At 47.6% G+C, this 20,097-nt stretch overlaps 1 protein-coding gene across 1 annotated transcript in view; it reads left to right on the top strand.

The window, feature by feature from the left end:
• ppdpfb (pancreatic progenitor cell differentiation and proliferation factor b) overlaps positions 1 to 1,916 on the top strand; it is a 3,151-nt gene extending 1,235 nt beyond the window's left edge. The window contains exons 2-5 of the mRNA XM_040022842.1: positions 143 to 237; positions 321 to 398; positions 1,285 to 1,378; positions 1,458 to 1,916. Coding sequence (XP_039878776.1) covers positions 183 to 237; positions 321 to 398; positions 1,285 to 1,378; positions 1,458 to 1,572 — 342 coding nt within the window. The 5' untranslated portion in view covers positions 143 to 182 and the 3' untranslated portion in view covers positions 1,573 to 1,916. The remainder of the gene's footprint in view (positions 1 to 142; positions 238 to 320; positions 399 to 1,284; positions 1,379 to 1,457) is intronic.
• Positions 1,917 to 20,097: the final 18,181 nt, after the last annotated feature.

The raw sequence follows: 20,097 nt of genomic DNA, 5'->3' as shown, positions 1-20,097 counted from the left end.
TTGGTTAGAGAAAGAAAACAGAGGAGCACATGTAAACAAACTGTCAGGACATGGTCACGTGACTCTGTCACTGCTTTGATGACTGAAATGGTGACTGCAGGTCATTGGTGTGATTACTTCCTGTTTGTTTTGTCCCCTGCAGGGTTCCATCAGCACAGTGTACAGCGACCAACGGCCCAACAATGGCAGCTATCCCAGCAGGAGGGTCTCTCGTGGCGACCACTGATTACTACCGAAGTGAGTATCGCACGAAGAAGAGTTGGCAGGTTACAGTCAGCGAGGTGTGAGGTGGAGACTAACCCGAGGTTTGTGTCCCGCAGGGCGCATCGGCTCTACGTCCAGCAGCAGCTCGTGTGGCAGTTCGGAGTACAGCGGCGAGGTCATCCCTCACCATCCAGGTCAGTGCACACTGGGACAGGGCGGGGCCGGATGCATCGTTGGGAGTCTGGTGGCGTGGGAGCATTCTGTCGCGTTTCTTGTGCCGACATCATGCGGTTTAAAATGCAGCAGTCGGGGCTTTCTGAGATGCTCCACCCACTCGCTCGCGCACTGAGTGAGTTAAGCGGCGGCTCTTCTGGCAGGAACTTTGTGTCCTGAAGCGACGCCCACGTGAGCTGATGCAGATGTTTGTCTCTGAGCATGCTCAGTTCTTCCTCCCTCAGCCTCAGTTTGGGAGACGGTGGGGCTCAGAGACCGGTCTGATCCGGTTTGTTGAATTACAGCTCATGTGAGAGTGCTGCTCTTCATCACCACAGCACACGCATGTCGCCAGGGAGCACGCACAGACACACACGCTCAGAGTGAACTGAACACACCCAGTTTCCCCTTTCACCTACTTTCAAGAACAGAGCTGTGTGTGTGTGTGTGAGCGTGTGTGTGTGTGTGTTCTGTCTCAGAAACCAGGGCGGTGCTCGGACTCACCGAGGCTTTATGAAGGTCTGATGCAGTCATTTCCTGCTTTCTCTTTTCCTATCACCATAGAAACGTCTTTGTTATAGAATAACTGACCAGTTTGAAACTCGTTTAAACTTGTGTGAGCGGCGTCAGTCAGTGATCATGTGATCCATCAGCTGGTCAGGCTGATGTGTGAACTGCTTCCGCCTGTAGATGGCTGGAAAAGTCTCAGTTTGATTTCATTAGTTTTCACGTTTGTGTTCAGAAATCAGAAAGTTTGAGTTTTTCTTGTGACCGAGGTTCACGTCGCCGCTGTGACGGCGGGAAGCGCAGCAGTCCTTTCACGGTTAAACGCTGCTGTCGTGTCTGAATGTTGGACTCTGTCCACAGGACTGCCCAAGCAGGACTCCGGCCACTGGTGGTCCAGCTTCTTCTTCGGGAAGCAGCCGGGGATGACCCCACTGACTGAGGAGGCGCAGCACAAGTATGGACACACACGCACATAAATAAACTTTATTAGCAGCGATGGTCTGACTTGGTTAACGCCGCTCTCTTCCTGGCAGGGCGGGGGTCTCTGGTGTGGTGACTAACGGTCAGATCACCTGTGTCGCCCGGGAGATGGTGATGCAGCGGCAGGCGAGCGAGAGCAGCGACGCGGGAAGCCCCGTCTCCTCGTGATCCCGCGGTCTCTCTCGGTCTTCGCCACCACACCTGATTGGGGGGAATCGAACCATCAGCCAACGCTAGGTGACGGGAGGAAGTCCCGTTTACAGCCTTAGTTTCTTTTTCTTTTCCTTTTGTACGTGTCGTAGTGTGGCTGCGTGTTCTGTTCCTGTAACCTCACTTTTTAAATTAATGACCAAAAATAAAGTAAAAGAATAAATAAAAGCAGCCGATAAGCTCTGTTTGTTTTTAACATTTGTAATGTGTTTGTATTCAGCCTGAAGGTGGCGCTGCCACAGGCTTTTCTTAACCTTTCTCACTTTGTCACTGCAAACGAAATAAAGTCGAGTGCATCCCGACGCTCTGTGTGTTTGTTCAGCCTCCAGGTGACATCAGGGGGAGGAGGCGACGCTTCATTGGCCTCAGTACAGGACGGACAAACTCCTCCTCCTGCTCCTCCTCAGGGCGATAAACTCAAACCCTGATTTCATAGAAACTGCTTCAGGATCGATAACACGTCACCTGAAAGCCCGCAGCACTGCACGTTATTACTGTGACATCAGCAGCAGCCTCTAATCTGTCAGATTAACAAATAAACGCCACACGTGGAAATCCTGAAGCTCTGATCAACACTAATGTCCAAAACGCTCCAGTTCCAAGCAGATTAGGAATTACTCAGATTACCGTAGCAGGCTAAACTGGATTATTGCTGATCAGGTGCGAGTGTGGAGATCAGCTGACTGATCGTTCATGAAGCGGTGCTGTGGGCTCAGCTCATCTTTGTCACACAGCTTCAGTCACATAAATGATGAAGGCTTTATGACATCATCAGCTACGTTTTCGTTAAACGATGGAAGCTTCAGCGTACCGTGAGAGGATGGAGGCTCAGGATCGCACGCAAACAGGCCCAGGTTGTCTTTGTGATTAACTGCTAGTCTAAAAATGATTTACTGATTTAGAAATATTTAATGTGTTTGTCTTAAACTTTCACCCATCGAAGTACAGATTCCAAACACGTATTTTCGGGCGTTTCAGAGGGGCCTCACTGACCCCCATGAATACCCCGTGTCAACTAGCATGAACAGCTGGTCACGCCTCAGATTTACCTGACAAGGTGAGGTCTCTGAACCTCCTACCGACAGGTAAAGTGAGTCTGTGGAGCAGTGTTGGTGCTCAGGTAAATGAGCAGCTTTCATCCCTTACCTGGGCTGTGTGAGTGTGAAGGCAAAAGTGTGTCACATGACGTACGTGTGATGAGCCTGACTAAGGCCAGAGCGGGCACAGACTCTGTTTGTGAGGAGGCCTGCTGGATGGAGCCATCCGTCCTCGGTGTTTTCAGGTCAGATTAAGTGCTGGCTGTCACGGCGATAGCCTCCATCTTTTATTTACAGTCTGTGGTTAGGCTGAGGGTGAAGCGGTCCCGCTGCGTGGAGAAATCTGCTGGTGACGGCGGTGCTGCAGAAACCCTGACGCAGGCTTTTCTGGCCGGCAGTGAAAGGTTTGTGTGAGCGCTGCTCATCTCTGCGCGTCTCTATGAAACACAGGAAAGACAAACAATGTTCTGCTCCGCCGCACCGAGGCCTCATTTGTTTCCATGCTGCACTTTTTCCAGGTCACCGGCTGCTTCCAGGAGCTGTTCTCCTCCACCGCGGCCCGGGCCGTGGCTCCGCCTTTCTACCAGGTGAGAGGAATCACTGATTGCACCGTTCATTCATTTTATTATCAAACTGGGCATTTTAGTCATGTGATGCAGTCATGTGACCAATTAAACAAAGATAGCGGAGTTCATTATACAGCAGTTGTTTTGTTTGACAGCCCTGTTAAAGATTAATGTCAGTCTGTAGGTGCTCCAGCTTTTCTTCAAATTCTTTCATTCTCACTCGCTTTTGCAACTTCATACTTTTGTGTTGTCGCAGCAACAACTGCACCTCATTGTTATTCTGTTTAAAAACTCGCTGCTTTTCCTCCACATTTTGCCGCCACGTTTCAAAGAGCCGGAAAGTAAATAAACGGCAGACAGACAAATGAGGCAGGTCGAAACTCGTTTCACGCATGCGCAGGACTGGAACGTAAGCGTGGGCGCACAACTCTGTGAAAACGACTGAAAATGGTAGTGTGGACGCGGAGCGTTTGCAGACGAAAACACCGTTTTCAAATCTATCCGGGACCATTGCTGTGAGTCACAGGCTGCGTCCACACGTACACGGGTATTTTTGAAAACTGAGATATTTTTTTTTTCGTTTTAAAAAATAATCCCGTCCACACGTAAAGGCAGAAATGAAGGAAAACGCTGCTAGGAACATGCCAAAGCAGCAGGTGCAGAAATGTTGGCCAATCAGAAGTCTAGAAGCCTCGGTGGGAAATGGTAAACAAGGATGGGGCATAGAAGCAGAACGAGTGGTATGTGTGGAGGGACAGTAGCTGTGTGTATGTGAGCATTTAAACACTGCAGAGAGGACAAGTAACAGTGTTGTAGAAATTCATTTCACCGAAACAACAACGTGGCGCACAGTGTGACGTCACAAAAGGCGCACATCTTTGATGCTGTGTTTTCTGCGTTTTTCTCGTCCACACGTAAATGCAAAAACAGAGTTTTCGAAAATATTTAGAAATCTTCGTTTTCAGTGACCGAAAACGCCGTTTACGTGTGGACGAAAGGTGCAAACGCATGGAAAAATCTGCGTTTTCAAAAATACCCGGGTACGTGTGGACGTAGCCACAGTGTGAGTCACTAAAAGCCAAGGATCCAGAATTTGCTGCGCTGGCTGCTGAGCTCTGTGGGGTTTTACCTGCACTAGATGCACCTGCTCCGTGTCGTTTCTATCTCGGACTTTATGGCCTCTACAAGAGTTTCTGGGGTTTTTTTTTTTTTTTTGCTGGTTCTTCAAATGTTCAATAAAAACATGTATCGCTAATTCATAATGAAGAAAGCTTTGTAACTATCCCCACTAGTGAAGACTGTCATTTCCACAACACAGAGGTGCGGCACACCTGGTGAAAGCTCGCTCAGCTGTTGCACTTTATTTGATTTCATTGTTGGAGCAGATTGAGACGTAAAGCTCACACTGGAGGCCGAATACCTGATGAAATATCAGCGTCAACCCGATGCGACGGGGAAATGTCTACCTGTCTGTGCATACCTGTAGACACCCGTCACTGCATTTATAAATTACCTGCAGAATCACGCGTGTGGAATTAGTGTGATAATCGTCACACACGCAGTCAGAACGTGTAGATTAAAGCTCTCGTCACAGTTTGCACATGTGGCCTCAAATATCACAGGAACTAAAACAGGAAGTGAGACGAGCTTCTGTGGCCGTGTGGGGCTCTTCATCCGGGCGCCCTGCTCTAACATCACCATCACTTCACCAATTCGTGTCCTTCGTGGCTCACCATATCCCAGAATTCATAGCGCGGCCCAGCCAAACTCCAGTTTCCAACGATGGCAGCTGCCACTAAGTTTTAAAATTACTCTTATTAATCTTTCTGGGTCATAAAATAAACTTTGAACATATTTTCAGCTGTGTAAACATCAAATATCTGCTCGGTTTATCAAGATATCGCATATTTGCAAAAGTGCTTCGACGTTTTCGGAGACGTCTGTTACCCACCAGCTCGACAGCTAGCCGGGAGCCCGAGGGTCACTGAAGCTGCTGAGAACGGCACAACTCCCGGCACATCATGTTCAGATCACCGCGGACTTTCGCTGCTCGGGTTAAACGTGATATATACGTCACTTAGACAACCTAAAAATGTTATTGTTGGGCTTTTTTCAGTGTTTTGTTTGTTTTTGAGTAAATCGGTTTGGCTGAGATTAAAGTTATTAGATTAGATAAAATAAAACTTTATTAATCCCCCGGGTGGTTTTCACACAGCTGAATAAACATCAAACAGAAAACTGATTAAACAGAAGTGTGAGACCGTCGAGAGTTTACTCCAGTGTCCTGTTATATTTTAGACAGCAAGGAGCAAACGGCCGAGTTTATTAAACTCCACCGAGACAGCGGTGACGCTAATCTGAAGGCGAGACCGTCCAATTTCACAGCCTCGTACTTCCGGCCTACCCGACCTTCTGAGGACCCGGCCCACGTAGACCGCGAAGGCCGGGTCCTCAAGAGGATGCAGCCCATGAATTTGGACACAACATGTGGTTCGTTTCCTGCTACGGTGAGCTCGGGGGAGGAGCTTGTCCCCGCGGGATCGCCGCCCTGTTATTAAGAGTGGACGTTCACAGGAACGACCTGCAGGGTGAGGTGCGCTTGTTTCATCTACTTGGCTCTCTGGTTGCTGGGTTTGGAGGTGGAGGAGAAGGAAGAAGCGCTGAGGATGATGCTGACCCATAATCCTTTGGTTCCCACGAGACCCGGCAGTCCTGAGAGGAGAGAAGCGAGGGGGGGCCATTAAAGCATTTAAACAGGTTTTAGTGCGGACGCCTGCTCTGCTCCGCCCTCTGTGCTTCACACGTGAATACATTAAAAACTGGGTTTCTACAACCTGTAGCTGTTTTATGGCGTGGCGTTGGAGGATCAGTTTCAGGCGTGTTCACTGAAAGTTTACCTGGAGCTGTTTCCACGGTAACCCAAAGCGTGGGCAGTCTCTGCTTGTCCTGACAGCCGCGTGCGGGCTTGGTGGGTTCTGAACTCGGCGGTAGACCTGAGGAGAGCAGACAGACGGGTGAAAACCACGTTTCGTACGACAGAACCGACCAGCTGTTCTGAGATTAGTTTGGTGTCGGTGGTCGACACGGCTTTTTACCCACGGCTGTCATCGTCACCCCGTGACCCAGGCGAACAACGTGGACCCGCAACAACTCGAGAATGAGCTCTTTTAATGAAGTCTGGCTCTCCTTTTGACGCTCTGACTCATGTGGCGTCGAAGCGGCTGAGCATGCTCAGTGTGGATGTTTTCTCTCTGCTCACTGATCCAAACACACTGCTGCAGAGGAGCAAAGCGTCCGTCCTGCTGCCTCAGGCGAACGTCACCCTCGTTACCCTCGACTGGCTGGTGTTTTAACCCGTGACACATGACTGAGTGAATGTTGATGCACACCTGCTCTTCTGCTTTGCTCATTTCCTGTCTCACGTTAAACACAAAGTTTCTGATGATGAGCTCAGGTGGCTCTGAACACTTCATCACACCTGCAGCTCGAGAGAGGCAGCCAATCAGAAGAGCCGTCGTTGCTGCTGGTTTGTCGTTGTATAACAGGATGAACTGGTGCAGAAAACTGAATGAAGACAAATGTTTGTTTTACATGCAGGAGTTTGTCTAGTGGGGTCAAAGGTCAAAGATTCAGAACATGGTGCTCACTTTCCAGAAGATGTTTGTTTGCAGTTATCTTTATTCTGAGCACGACCAGGACGCATGCACGCCAACACACCTTTGTGCCACATCAGAGATTTACCATCACAATGACTCACCAGTTAAAAATACAGCTTACGGTGTGTGTGTGTGTGTGTGTGTGTGTGTGTGTGTGTGTGTGTGTTATGTGTGTGTTATATGTGTGTGTGTTGTGTGTGTGTTATATGTGTGTGTGTTATGTGTGTGTGTGTGTTCATACTTCGGTAGAAGTGGTTTCGGGCGAGCACGCAGGCTGGAGAGTTGACGCTGGTCATGGTGGTTCAGGGTGGGTTTGCTGACCTGCAGGATCCACAACCTGCAGACAGACAGATGGAGGTCAAAGGTCAGATCCAGTTTGAAAGGTGTAAATAATGTAACAGAGGCAGGAACAGAAACAGGATGAAGTCAGGAGGAAGTAGAAGAAATGAATAAAAGCAACGAACCAGAATAGAAAACTCATTTATTGGAGCACCCAGACTGCCTGAGCATCGTCTCCTCAGGGAGGAATCCCAGAGGCCCGTTTCCATCGGCACCTCGACTTTAAAAGCAGTGACGGAGGGGGGAGGCTGCCAGCCGGCTCCCAGCGTTTAAACAGTGATCGATAAACTCTGAGGAGCTGAGCGGCTGCACACTGTGCCTGCAGGAAGTAGGAGCAGTGCTGACGTCCACGTGTTGGTTTAATGTAGCGTCTTAACGGGAAGATGCAGGAGTTTGGGTCTGACTCATTACTCCTCACGAGAAAGAAGCTGTTTCCATGACGTCTGCTTATGTCGGTGATAAAACCTCATACCGAAATGAAGCTTATGAGCCTTTATCACCGCTTTGAAGCTTCTGTGCTGACATGAGACAATGTGCTCACAGTTCAAATGTTATGGAAAGTAATTCAACTTTTTTGGGTTTTTTATTATTGTTGTGTGTGTGTGTGTGTGTGTGTGTGTGTGTGTGTGTGTGTGTGTGTGTGTGTGTGTGTGGATTTAATATCCAGCACAGGCTTACAGGATGAATCTGCTCACATGCAGCCAGCAGCCCTGCAGAGGCCGACGCCACGTAAACTGGAGGCAGGACTGTGAGAAAAACTCGGCTTACAGCAAACCAAAGACCAGTCAGAGGCGCATCAAACCAGTATTCAACCAAACATCTGTCACTGGTGTTTCCGTTCAGCAGCAACTGAGAGCCTGAAAGTGACATCATCCATACGTGTGAGAGAAACAGGAAGCTCACTGCGGGCCTCAGTTACTGAGTCAGCTGGAAAAATTCATAACTTCAGTTTTTCTGATGATCAGATACGTTCAGCGTTAATGTTCGACCTTTGTAAATGTTTGGTTTGCAAAGACCTCTGGGGTCAAAGGTGGCATCAGCGTGATGTCAGCGGCTTGAGGAGGAGGGCGGAGCATCCGAGCTCAGCCTCACACTTTGAGCCAGCTTAAAAGGCTGTTAGCGCGAGCAGCTATTTCTGCTATAGGTGGACCCCCCCCCCTCAGGAAACGCTGATGCCTGAGTCAGTGTGACCTTTCACCTGAGCGTGGGCGTAGGAGCTTGGAGGGGGACGTCTTTGCCGTGTTTGTGTTCCTGGTATTCGTGTGTACTCGGTGCTTCGACCTTGTTGAAATACATCTGCCTGGAAACCTTTGGAGGTCATTCAGTGTAATGTGATTACTTTGGCAGGTGTGTTTTCCTGATAAGCTGAGGTCAGAGTCGTAGACCGGAGGCCGGCGTGTTTGCGTCCTCGTGGTGTTCAGTGGCAAGTCGACCTGTTGGTTTTAGATAAGTTCCTTTTTTTGGTTACAGAAAATATTTGCTGTTGGAGGACTCTGGACTGGACGCTTATTTTTAAACCCGCCGGCTCCGGTTTGGCCCTCTGGGTCCTTTACAGTGAGCTCACATTCAAACTTCCAGACACTTTATCTGCACAGATGATCTTAACCTGAAGCTGTGACACTGCGTGGCTACGGCGCACGCTAACATTTGTACACAAATCTCTGAAGTTTGTAGATTTTAAAATCAGAGCTGTTACTTTACATTCAGCTGTGTTTACTCTGCAGAGTGCTCAGCGATTCTATCAGCTCGACCAACATCAGCAAACACACAAACTGTGTGTGTGCAGCTAAAGGTCCAGCTGCTGTATCTGACTGAGAGGGGAAAGACGGAGAGCTCAGAGATGCAGACACATCAGAAAGGGAAGCAAACGCAAAGCTTACGTGTGACGTAGAATCACATGTTGCATCTGTGTATGACGCCTTTTGATAAATGTCCTGCAAAACAAACTAAGGTGCACAAACTTGTGTTATTCAAGTGTTGCATGATGACACTGGGCAGCGTCCTACTGGACAAACAGGTCAGCTTTCATTAGTGTGGTGAATCCACAGGAAGCTCTGTGTGTGACTGATACACCGTGGAGCTCGTGCTCACAGTCAGGTCACAGCGAGTGTAGCAGGGATGAAATTATCATATGATGATGCTGAGATTCAGTCACTGAACTGCATCTTTATTAGGGATGAGTCCCGGTATCGTTCTGACATAAACGGTAGTAACCAGACCGAAAAGCAGCGCACATTTCGGTGCTTTATTTTCCTGAGCTGTGATACACTTTGGATTCTAGCCAATCATTTTACCTTTCCAAGGATAGTAGGCGGGGCCCAGGTATGCACGTTCTTTTAGAGCAGAGCTACAGATTAAAAATGCCCAAGGCGAAGCGGTCAAAGTCTGGCTGTACTTCACAGCAAAAGATGCAAACTCAGCAGCAACAAGTGCTTTAAACTGATACTGTGATACTGTCAAAGGAGGCAACACCTCGAATCTGATGAAACACCTGGCGACGCATAGCGGGTTTTTAAAAGCCGAGAAATGCGCCGTATTTGATAGCTTGCTGCGAGACCTCACACCGAGCACATCTACTGCGGGTGTGGTGCCTGTTATCGGACCCGGAGTTAGCAACATCCCCCAAAAACCCAAAGAGGAGAGTCCTGGCCCCTAGCCCTGCCAGTGTAGCAGAAATGATGAGGATGATGATGCAGCAGCAGCCGTTCTTCTCTGCGTGAGTAGCTTAATGTTGTTCGTGTGTAATTTACGCTGAGTAGGCTAACCACGTTATTACATTAATGCATGTAAGGTGAACTAGCAAACATCATCATAGCTACATGCGGCTGTCTTCTTGTTTGATGCAGATGCTCCCTTCACCCTGGCCAAAAAGGCTAAAATGACCAAAGAAAAAGTGGAAAACAGCTGAACATGAGAGGTTTTTGGATAAAGTTGGTGTCCAGTCTAAAGACGGTGTAAACTGTGAGTGTAGGAAATCAGCTGTGATCGCTGTGAAAAGTCTGCTGTGATTCTGTCCCCACGCTGATCTTAGCGTCCCCCCTCCTGTTGAACCCTCTGTGGCTGTTCTCGTTGTTTCGGTGTGGAGGGTCACCCTCCAGAACAGAAGGCTCTGCCTCCTTTTGTTTTCAGCGTAGTCGGCCCGTCAGCAGGCCCGGGTCACAGGACCTCAGGGACCTGCCGGGACATGTGGGGGCGGAAGCCTCTGATACAACCTGGTGCTGTCCAGTAAAGCCTCTTTACTGCACTGTGAAACAAAGCAGAAGCCGTGCAGCTGCGTGAAGATTGGAGTCACACGTGGGGATTTTGTCAGAAACAGCACTTTGAACAACGTGCAGCAGCTCAGGGAAGGTTTGCACAGCAGAAACAACCAAACGTGGGAGTAATCATTTCCCGCTCAGGACGTGACACAGTGCAGCTTAGTTTGGCAATATCTGTCCGATGATACAAACAGGAACAAACATGGTCATCCAGACTGAAACAAGGTCAAAGGTTATGTAACGTTCCTAACCCTGGATTCTTCCAGGTGTCTCCTTTATCCCGGACGCGCCTCTTTCTGGAGCTCAGAGCATTTTTTTCAGTTTTCCTAAATAACAGATTCCAGCTGAGAGCATTCATTAGAGTTATCACTTACATTCAACACAACATTCGTTTGTCGTGCACTAATAGTGTTTTATTATCATGTGGAGCACGGCCGTCCTTCAAGGAGCAGCTTTTACTTTTGACTGAGTCATTTTTCACTTTCAGTATTTATGACACAAGTATCTGTACTTCCACTGAAGGGAGGACGGGCTGCCCTCTGCACAAGTAGGGGAAAGTGTGTGTGTGTGTGTGTGCGTGCGCGTGTGTGTGTGTGCGTGCGTGTGTGTGTGTGTGCGTGCGCGTGTGTGCGTGTGTGTGTGTGCGTGTGTGTGTGTGTGTGTGTGCGTGCGCGTGTGTGTGTGTGCGTGTGTGTGTGTGTGTGTGTGTGTGTGCGTGCGTGTGTGTGTGTGTGTGTGTGCGTGCGTGTGTGTGCGTGTGCGTGCGTGTGTGTGTGTGCGCGTGTGTGTGTGTGTGAGAGGCTGAGGTGGTGACAGGAGGACACTGAGCATGCTCTGAAGCCTGAGCTCTTCCTCCTGAGCTCTTGGTCCTACCTGATAGAAGCAAGAGAAGGTCAATACTCGAGTATTTTACTCGAGTATTCTGTCAGTGAAGCTTTACATAATGAAGCTGAGTGTTTGGAGGCTTGCAGGGAGCAGTGCACACACACGGATCTCATTACTGGGAACTCTGGTCTGTGTAACATGAAGACCAGCAGGAGCAGAGGAGGAGCAGAGGTGAGTGCTGGCTCCAGTCTGAAGGGGAAGCATTCAGGCTCCGCCGGCTCCCTCGGAGCGTTCAGCCTAATCTCCTGGATGATTTTAATGAGCTTTCTGCTCCTTGGCTTCTGAACGTGGACACGTTCTTCATCCTCCTCGAGGCGGCAGCGATTCTCACGTTTTCCCTCTTCGGTCTCCACCAGCTGACTGCAGGTTATCCACATGAAAACCAGCTGTTGTTAACAGGACTTCCTGCTGAATCAGGAAACGGCTCCATTAATTCTGACCGACGACACGGCGGCGAGGAGATCTGCCCTGTCAGAGAGGCCCGAGCAATAAGGCCTCGGGATGCAGATTACAGCGGTGAGCCGTAAATCCCTCAGAGGTCGCGTGCCTCGTAAACACAGCCCTCATACTTCACAGCAACGGTTTGCTGACCGGGTCGGGGTGACGCACAGGTGAACTGTCCGTGTCACCGCTGCGTGTTTAAAGCCGAACAGCTTCATACACAGAACTGGGAAACTGCACAGCAGGATAACGACTGCCTCGCTTTCTGCAGCCGATCTGCCTGCTGATGATTCATGACTTCCTGATTAATACCAAACGCAGCGGTGTGGGAGAGGAACAAACGGTGTGTGGGTTAAAAAAACAGGAGATGGGGAGGCAAAAGTGTCACATTAAGGACTGAATTATTAATGTTTCTATTAGTAATGAAACTAAAGACGAGCTGCTGTCACCATTTAAAGCAAAAAGGAAAGTTTGAAGCCTAATCTTGAAAGTAGAGATAGTGTCTGTCTCCTGAATCCAAACTGGAAGCTGGTTCCACAGAAGAGGGGCCTGAAAACTGAAGGCTCTGCCTCCCATTCTACTTTTAAATACTCTAGGAACAACAAGTAGGCCTGCAGAGCGAGAGCGAAGTGCTCTAATAGGGTGATATGGTACTACAAGGTCATTAAGATAAGATGGGGCCTGATTATTTTGTGTGGGAGGATTATTATCCTCTGACAGGTGGGTGATTCTGATCTTGGTCACATGGTTTTTATGTTTTTATGTTTGGCTCAGCTGATGAAAACAAAATGAGCTGAAGTGGTGAAACAGAGGGGAGGGGCTGAGTACTTCGGAGCCCAGAGATCTGCAGCTCAAAGGTTAAATGACGACCGTCCTCTAACCTCTGAGCTGCAGATTTTCTCCTTCAAATCTCAGCGTGCTCGCTCGCTGTGTGAACGCACAGTTTATCGTGCCAACAAAGCAGCCGTGTCACCAAAGACACGCTTCAAACGTGAGAGATCAGGACTCGAGTTTATCTCTAGGCTTTTAAATATGGAGAGTGCATATTTTTATCAGCTTTAAAGCGCAGTGGGCTGATTCCAGTCTGCAGAGCTGGCTTCTCTCAGTTTGACAGACACACTCAGGCCAAGTTTCCAGGAAAGAAAAGCTAAATGTGACCTTCTCGTCTCTGTTAACGCCAGTTTCCTCGTCTTGCGTAATCTTTGCAATAACAGTGTCTTTGTTTTGTATCCTGGCAGTCTGCTCTGTGTCAGTAACACGACGCTGGACCGTGACGCTGACTCACAGCATGAACACGATGTTATTTTGGAAAGTGAGCATTATCACAGACAACTGAGGGAAGTCTTACCTTCACTTAGCTTGCTTATACCGAGGCTCCTCACATCACATGGATAAATCCGGGACCGTGAGCTCTGGCATGGTGGTGGAGGATGGAGGTGATGGTGTTGCTGTGTGTCGCCCTCGGCGGGCTCTCTGCGCTCACACTCAAACACGGTCACTCCTCATTATCTGACACCTCCTCCCTCCACCCCTCCCCCAGCCATCCTGGTGAATCTCTTTAACTTCCTGTTGCTCTGCAGCAGTCACCACCTCACACAGTCACAGCACAACCCACACTCAGTCTGTCCAAGCAGAGAGCACTCATCTCACCTGCACAGGTGCAGCAGCAGGGTTCCCAGGTGGTGGTGTCCACGACCACTGTTCTCTGCCACCTGTGGTACATCCCCACCTGTGGAGACGAGGACCCAATGCATGGAGCTGCACGGTGCCGAGCACGGCTCCAGCTGAAGCATGCCGGACCCCCACGGGGCGACTCCTCTGGTCAGGCTGTATGGAACGAACGGTTTGATGGTGGCTTTCTGTCGCAGTTTCAGGTCTGGCTGAATCAAGTGTGATGAGGTCTGTTCACCATTAAAATCATTACAACATTCGTCAAATCACAACAGTCACCGTGAGACGCTGTAAGGTACAGAGCCTCCAGTCATACAGAGAAACCCCAACAAACAGACAACAGTGGAAAGGAAGAACCCCCATCTGACAGGAAGAAACCTCGGGGGGCAGGTTTGTCAGTTTCTGACAGAATCAGGACTCCTGATTGGTCCTCGGCTCCCGGCAGAGATGACTCATCAAACCAAACCAGCGTCACAGTTTCAGGATTCAGCAGAAGAGGCTGAATGACTTTATTATTTCTACCTTGATGTGCTAACCTTCCCACATTCCCACGAACACCACTGTGAGGCCCACGGAGAAGGCCGTGTGACGGACAGGAAGTGAGCGAAACAGCGGATTTATCACCCTGACTGAATGCTGCCTCTGCTCTCATTGGAGATCTTAACAGTTTAATAAAGAAAGAAGTGCCTCACATTGTGAAACAGCAAAGCCATCCTGTCCGAGGCCGTGGGGAGGGTCTGTGTTCGGCACATTAGGCTAAGCTCCTCCTCCACGCTGTGCGCTCAGGGTGGAATGCGAGTGGGCGTGTTGGCTTTGTGGAGCGGAGGGCGAGCGGGTTCACGGGCGGGAGTGCAAGGAAAACAGCGGTTGGCGGTTTTCCCGGTCAGACGTTGGGCACTCCTGGAGCACATGATCACTGTGTGTGTGTGTGTGTGTGTGTGTGTGTGTGTGTGTGTGTGTGTGTGTGTGTGTGTGTGAGGGGGGGGGGGACTATTTCTGGAAAAGTTGCTCTAATTACTGTAAATAGAGCTCACAGTAATGTTGCAGACTGACATGCTGGCCTGAGGTCAGGACATTGAATGATCCTGATGATGATCCTCCGGTTGGAGGGCGCGTCCCAACAGAACTCATATTCCTGTGTTTAATAATCTGAGCTGGTGAAACGCGCTCAGGGTTCAACCTGACGCCTACAGGAGGAGCGAGTGATGCAGAGGCGCCTGTGACACGTCTCCTTTAAAGCTCCGTCACGACGTCACTCAGAGTGTCGCTCTATTTCTACCAGCCCTGTGGATGAACTGGGTTAATGGGGCGTGTACGCGCAGCGCTGACCGTGTCTGCCGGAAGTTTGTCGTGTGTGTCCCAATTCAGGGTCTGCACGCTTGAAGTACGCGCACTACGCGTACTACGCACGGTGCGTACTATAAGTACGAGAAGTGCGGAAGTGAGAGGCTTGTGAAACGGGACGGTCTACGCTTCGTCGCGCTGTTCAGGTTGCCTAGCAACCATGATACTAACCGTGAGACACGTTACATACAGCTTTGTGTGACAGAAATGAAGGAGAAAAATGTTTTGTTGGTCATTTTTGTCATGACATCACTTTGATTAGTTGAGTATCTGAGGCTGAGACCACGGGACTGTGAAACATGATTGTTGGGCTTCATTTCTGTGCTGAACAGTCATTTAAGATTAGTTAGTAAATAACAATCAGCTGATGTTGTTCATGAGACTAAAGTCATCTCACTGTGGTAATGTAAATATGGACAATATTATAGTATTGTCAGATTATTATGATATATATATATATATATATATATATATATATATATATATATATATATATATAAAATCACTGACTTTCAGCTTGTTGTGTTTGTGGATATATGACTGACTTTAATTATTAAACATTCGCACATAAATAAGTGACGTCATATTCAGTACTTTTGACAGTTCACTCTTCGGCCGCTCCATCTTATTAGGGAAAGTCCACATACATAAATGTAAATTTCAAGACTCAACCCCATCATTTAATTTGTTTTTGATTGAAATTGAATATTACTTAAACTCTCTTAAATTAACTTCCAATAAAAAAGGTTTATCATTGATTGAAATTCATTCAGAAATGTTTAACGAATGAGCTGTCACAACTTTCAAGTACAAAGTTGTTATGAAGTCTGTCACATTCCCCCCTTTTTTTCTCCTTTATTTATTTATTCTTCTTATTTCATTGTACTGTATATTGTTACTCTTATTTGCCTTGTATGTCTACTGTACAAACTGAACTGGAATGACTGACTGTTCGTTTTATGATTTCAATAAAGTTTGGAAAAAAAAACCAACTCTTCGGCCGCTCCCTTCTGCCATATTTTGCGGCACAATTATCCACACCCACCGCCGCGCTATGAATTGTGGGATATATGGGACCACGAAGCGTGCACCGGACCATGCTTGATATTTGGGGAAATCGACGGCGCATTTGGAGTATGCATTTGAAGTACACTTCGAATTACCGCGGTAAAGTGAGCCGTCATTTGTGAGCCGCGGTCAAGCCAGCCGCCTCTTATCCGCCGCATAAATTTCCTTGCGCTTTTACACCAGTCTTTACGGTAGCGCCTTTTCGCTTTATGTGCCGATTGAAAGCCTATACCCGCGCGCGAACAGTCGCATGCACATGCGCGCACACAAATTACAATGAAACAGCCCGATACAGTCAATACAATTATGGAAATGTCAGAAATTGTTTAAAAATCATCCATAATAGTTGAGGTCCAACTTTCAACACATCCCTCCTCTGGGACACCTACTGTACCTGTGTGCCAAGTTTCATCCAGATTTACTGTAAAATTACTCAGAAATTAAAGGGTACTTGTATCCAATGCAGTCAGCCAATACAATAGAATTATGTCAATTTTCAAAAATTCATGAAAAATCATCCTGAGTAGTTGAGGTCCAACTTTCAACAGATTCCTTCTCTGGGACACCTACTGTACCTGTGTGCCAAGTTTCAGCCAGATTCACTGTAAAATTCCTCAGAAATTAAAGGACATTTATAAGCAATTCAATACAGCCAATACACTACAATTATGGAAATTTCAAAAATTCATTAAAAATCATCCATAATAGTTGAGGTCCACCTTTCAACACTTTCTTACTCTGGGCGCCCTACTGTACCTCTGGGCCAAGTTACATCTCAATTCACTGTAATCTTTATCAAAAATTGAAAGAACAATTATATGTCAATGCTGGATGTGTGTCCTTTCAAAGTGACACTAAATAACAGAACTCAGGCACATCAGGGAATAATCCAAAAGGCGGATTTATTAAACAAAAACAACATACAAAATATCTCTAACCCATACTACATAACCTAAAAAGAAACAAAGGGACACTTAGAAGCACAAGAAAACAATACTGAAAGGGCAAGAGACACAGCCCAAACATAATCCACAACTAAAATGCCAAAAGAACAAGTCATCCCACATAGCAGACGGGTCTTGCCTGGATCTGGTGTCAAGCCGGCACTGCTGGCTGACTTCTGGCATGGTAAGATGGCACTGTTTATGTGATGGCATGCCACATTTGGCCTGATTGGGTGAATGTGACATGTTGTATAGAGCACTTTGAGTAATATGGGTGAGTAAAAAAGCACTGTATAAGAATCAGTCCATTCACTGTCTGAACAGAGTTTCGTCATGTTACTTTTGCACTATTATGTTCCAGCACATGTTGTTATTACATGGCTTACATGGCTAAGGTACACATTAGGCTGACATCTGGGGCCAGAGCTGAAACTGTTCTGGGCCAGCACAGGGCCAGCAGTGTGTCTGCAACTGGCCTTGTGCTGGCGCATGTGTGGGCCACCTCTGGTAAACCAGATCTGGGCCACCATAGGGCCGTCATTCTTTGCGGTACGCAGGCCATGTGTAAGCACATTGTGTGGGACAGATCCAGGCCATACCAATTTTGCTATGTGGGAGGAATTATGTAAAAATAGAAACATCATAAAATGAAATGAACATGAAGTAAAATGTACTGAAAAGAACATCAGTATGGCCATCATTATTTGCTTGGAAAGTCTAAAGTTCCATGGCTTTGAACAGCCAGAGAACGCAATGCCCAGCTTAGAGCGACTAAAAGTAACTTCTTTTAACATTCTGTCATTCTGCTTCTATATCAAACATCCACTAAAAATAGTCATTTGAAAAAAAATATTCGCCACTTTTCATCAGTTTGGGTTCCTCTGTTTATAGCAATTTTTAGAAAAGAATCGAATACCTTTGTCACTATACAGTTGTACAGTGAGATACAGAGCATCTCCTACTCATTGCAAACATGCTGGGAGGGTGGCTCTATCCGCCTTAGTGCAGCTGCTGTACCATACTGTGATGCAGTAAGTTAGTAGGCTCTCAATGGGCGAGTGGTGGAAGGGTGAGCTGTAGTCCACAAAGAGCATTCTGGCGTAGCTCTGCCGCTGTTCTAGGTGACTCAGCACCGAGTGGAGGGTGATGGCATCTTCTGTGAATCTGTTTGCACGGTATGCAAACTGGTGGGGGTCGAATTCTGGGGGGAGGTAATCCTTGGTGTGCTGAAGGACTAGTCTCTCAAAGCATTTCATGATTACCGGTGTGAGGGCCACAGGGCAATAATAGTTCAGGCTGGTGATGGGAGACTTCTTTGGTACTGGGATGATTGTGGCTGATTTTAGACAGGATGGGATGGCTGCTTCATCCAGTGAGAGGTTGAAGATTCTGGTGGAGATGAGGGTGAGCTGGTGGGCACATGGTCTTAGCACTTTACCACGTATTCCGTCTGGACGCCTTCCTGGGGTTCACTGCTAGCAACACACATCTGACATCGTGCTCTGTTACAGTGAATAGAGCGGTGCAGGAACCAGGTGAGGATGAGGATGGGAGCAGGGCTGAGGCAGATGAATGCTGCTGTTGTGGTGTTTCAAAGCGGGCGAAGAAGCTGTTTATGTCCTCTGCTAGCTGCACACTCAGGTTTTCTTGTTATTAGGCAACTTAACAAAAAACAAATATATACCCATTTCAATTATTTATTTTCACCAGTGAAACCAATATAACATCTCCACATTCACAAATATACATTTCTGACATTCAAAAACAAAACAAAAACAAATCAGCGACCAATATAGCCACCTTTCTTTGCAAGGACACTCAAAAGCCTGCCATCCATGGATTCTGTCAGTGTTTTGATCTGTTCACCATCAACATTGCGTGCAGCAGCAACCACAGCCTCCCAGACACTGTTCAGAGAGGTGTACTGTTTTCCCTCCTTGTAAATCTCACATTTGATGATGGACCACAGGTTCTCAATGGGGTTCAGATCAGGTGAACAAGGAGGCCATGTCATTAGTTTTTCTTCTTTTATACCCTTTCTTGCCAGCCACGCTGTGGAGTACTTGGATGCGTGTGATGGAGCATTGTCCTGCATGAAAATCATGTTTTTCTTGAAGGATGCAGACTTCTTCCTGTACCACTGCTTGAAGAAGGTGTCTTCCAGAAACTGGCAGTAGGACTGGGAGTTGAGCTTGACTCCATCCTCAACCCGAAAAGGCCCCACAAGCTCATCTTTGATGATACCAGCCCAAACCAGTACTCCACCTCCACCTTGCTGGCGTCTGAGTCGGACTGGAGCTCTCTGCCCTTTACCAATCCAGCCACGGGCCCATCCATCTGGCCCATCAAGACTCACTCTCATTTCATCAGTCCATAAAACCTTAGAAAAACCAGTCTTGAGATATTTCTTGGCCCAGTCTTGACGTTTCAGCTTGTGTGTCTTGTTCAGTGGTGGTCGTCTTTCAGCCTTTCTTGAACTGAACATAAGTTCCCTGCAATTTCTGAAGAATATTACAGTAAATCTGGCTGAAACTTGGCCCAGACGTACAGCAGGTTTCCCGGAGGAGGGATGTGTTGAAAGTTGGACCTCAACTACTAAGGATGATTTTTAATGAATTTCTGAAATTTCCATAATTGTAGTGTATTGGCTGTATTGAATTGCTTATAAATGTCCTTTAATTTCTGAGGAATTCTACAGTGAATCTGGATGAAACTTGGCACACAGGTACAGTAGGTGTCCCAGAGGAGGGATGTGTTGAAAGTTGGACATCAACTACTCAGGATGACTTTTAATGAATTTTTGAAATAAACATAATTGTAGTGTATTGACTGTATTGCACTGAATATGAGTTTACTGTGATTTCTGAGTAATATTACAGTAAATCTGGGTAAAACCTGGCCCAGAGGTAAAGTAGGTGTCCGAGAAGAGGATTGTGTTGAAAGCTTGGCATCAACTTTTAAGAATGATTTTTAATGAATTTTTGAATATGCAACCAGACTGTCACGATGGCTGTATTGGGCTGTTCCATTGTAATTTGTGTGTGTGTGCGCGCGCGCGACTGTTCACGCGCGCGCACGTGTGCGCGAGTCTAGGCTTTCAATCAGGATATAAAGCGAAAAGGCGCTACCGTAAAGACTGGTGTAAAAGCGCAAGGAAATTTATGCGGCGGATAGGAGGCGGCTGGCTTGACCGCGGCTCACAAATGACGGCTCACTTTACCGCGGTTTCGAATTGGGACAGCCGTCGTCGCGTGGCGGTGACGTAACCGCACTTA

This window comes from Simochromis diagramma, unplaced genomic scaffold (genome assembly GCF_900408965.1).
Source record: "Simochromis diagramma unplaced genomic scaffold, fSimDia1.1 OVJJ01000308.1, whole genome shotgun sequence".
Classification (NCBI taxonomy): domain Eukaryota; kingdom Metazoa; phylum Chordata; class Actinopteri; order Cichliformes; family Cichlidae; genus Simochromis; species Simochromis diagramma.
This window is presented reverse-complemented; position numbering and strand designations above follow the sequence as displayed.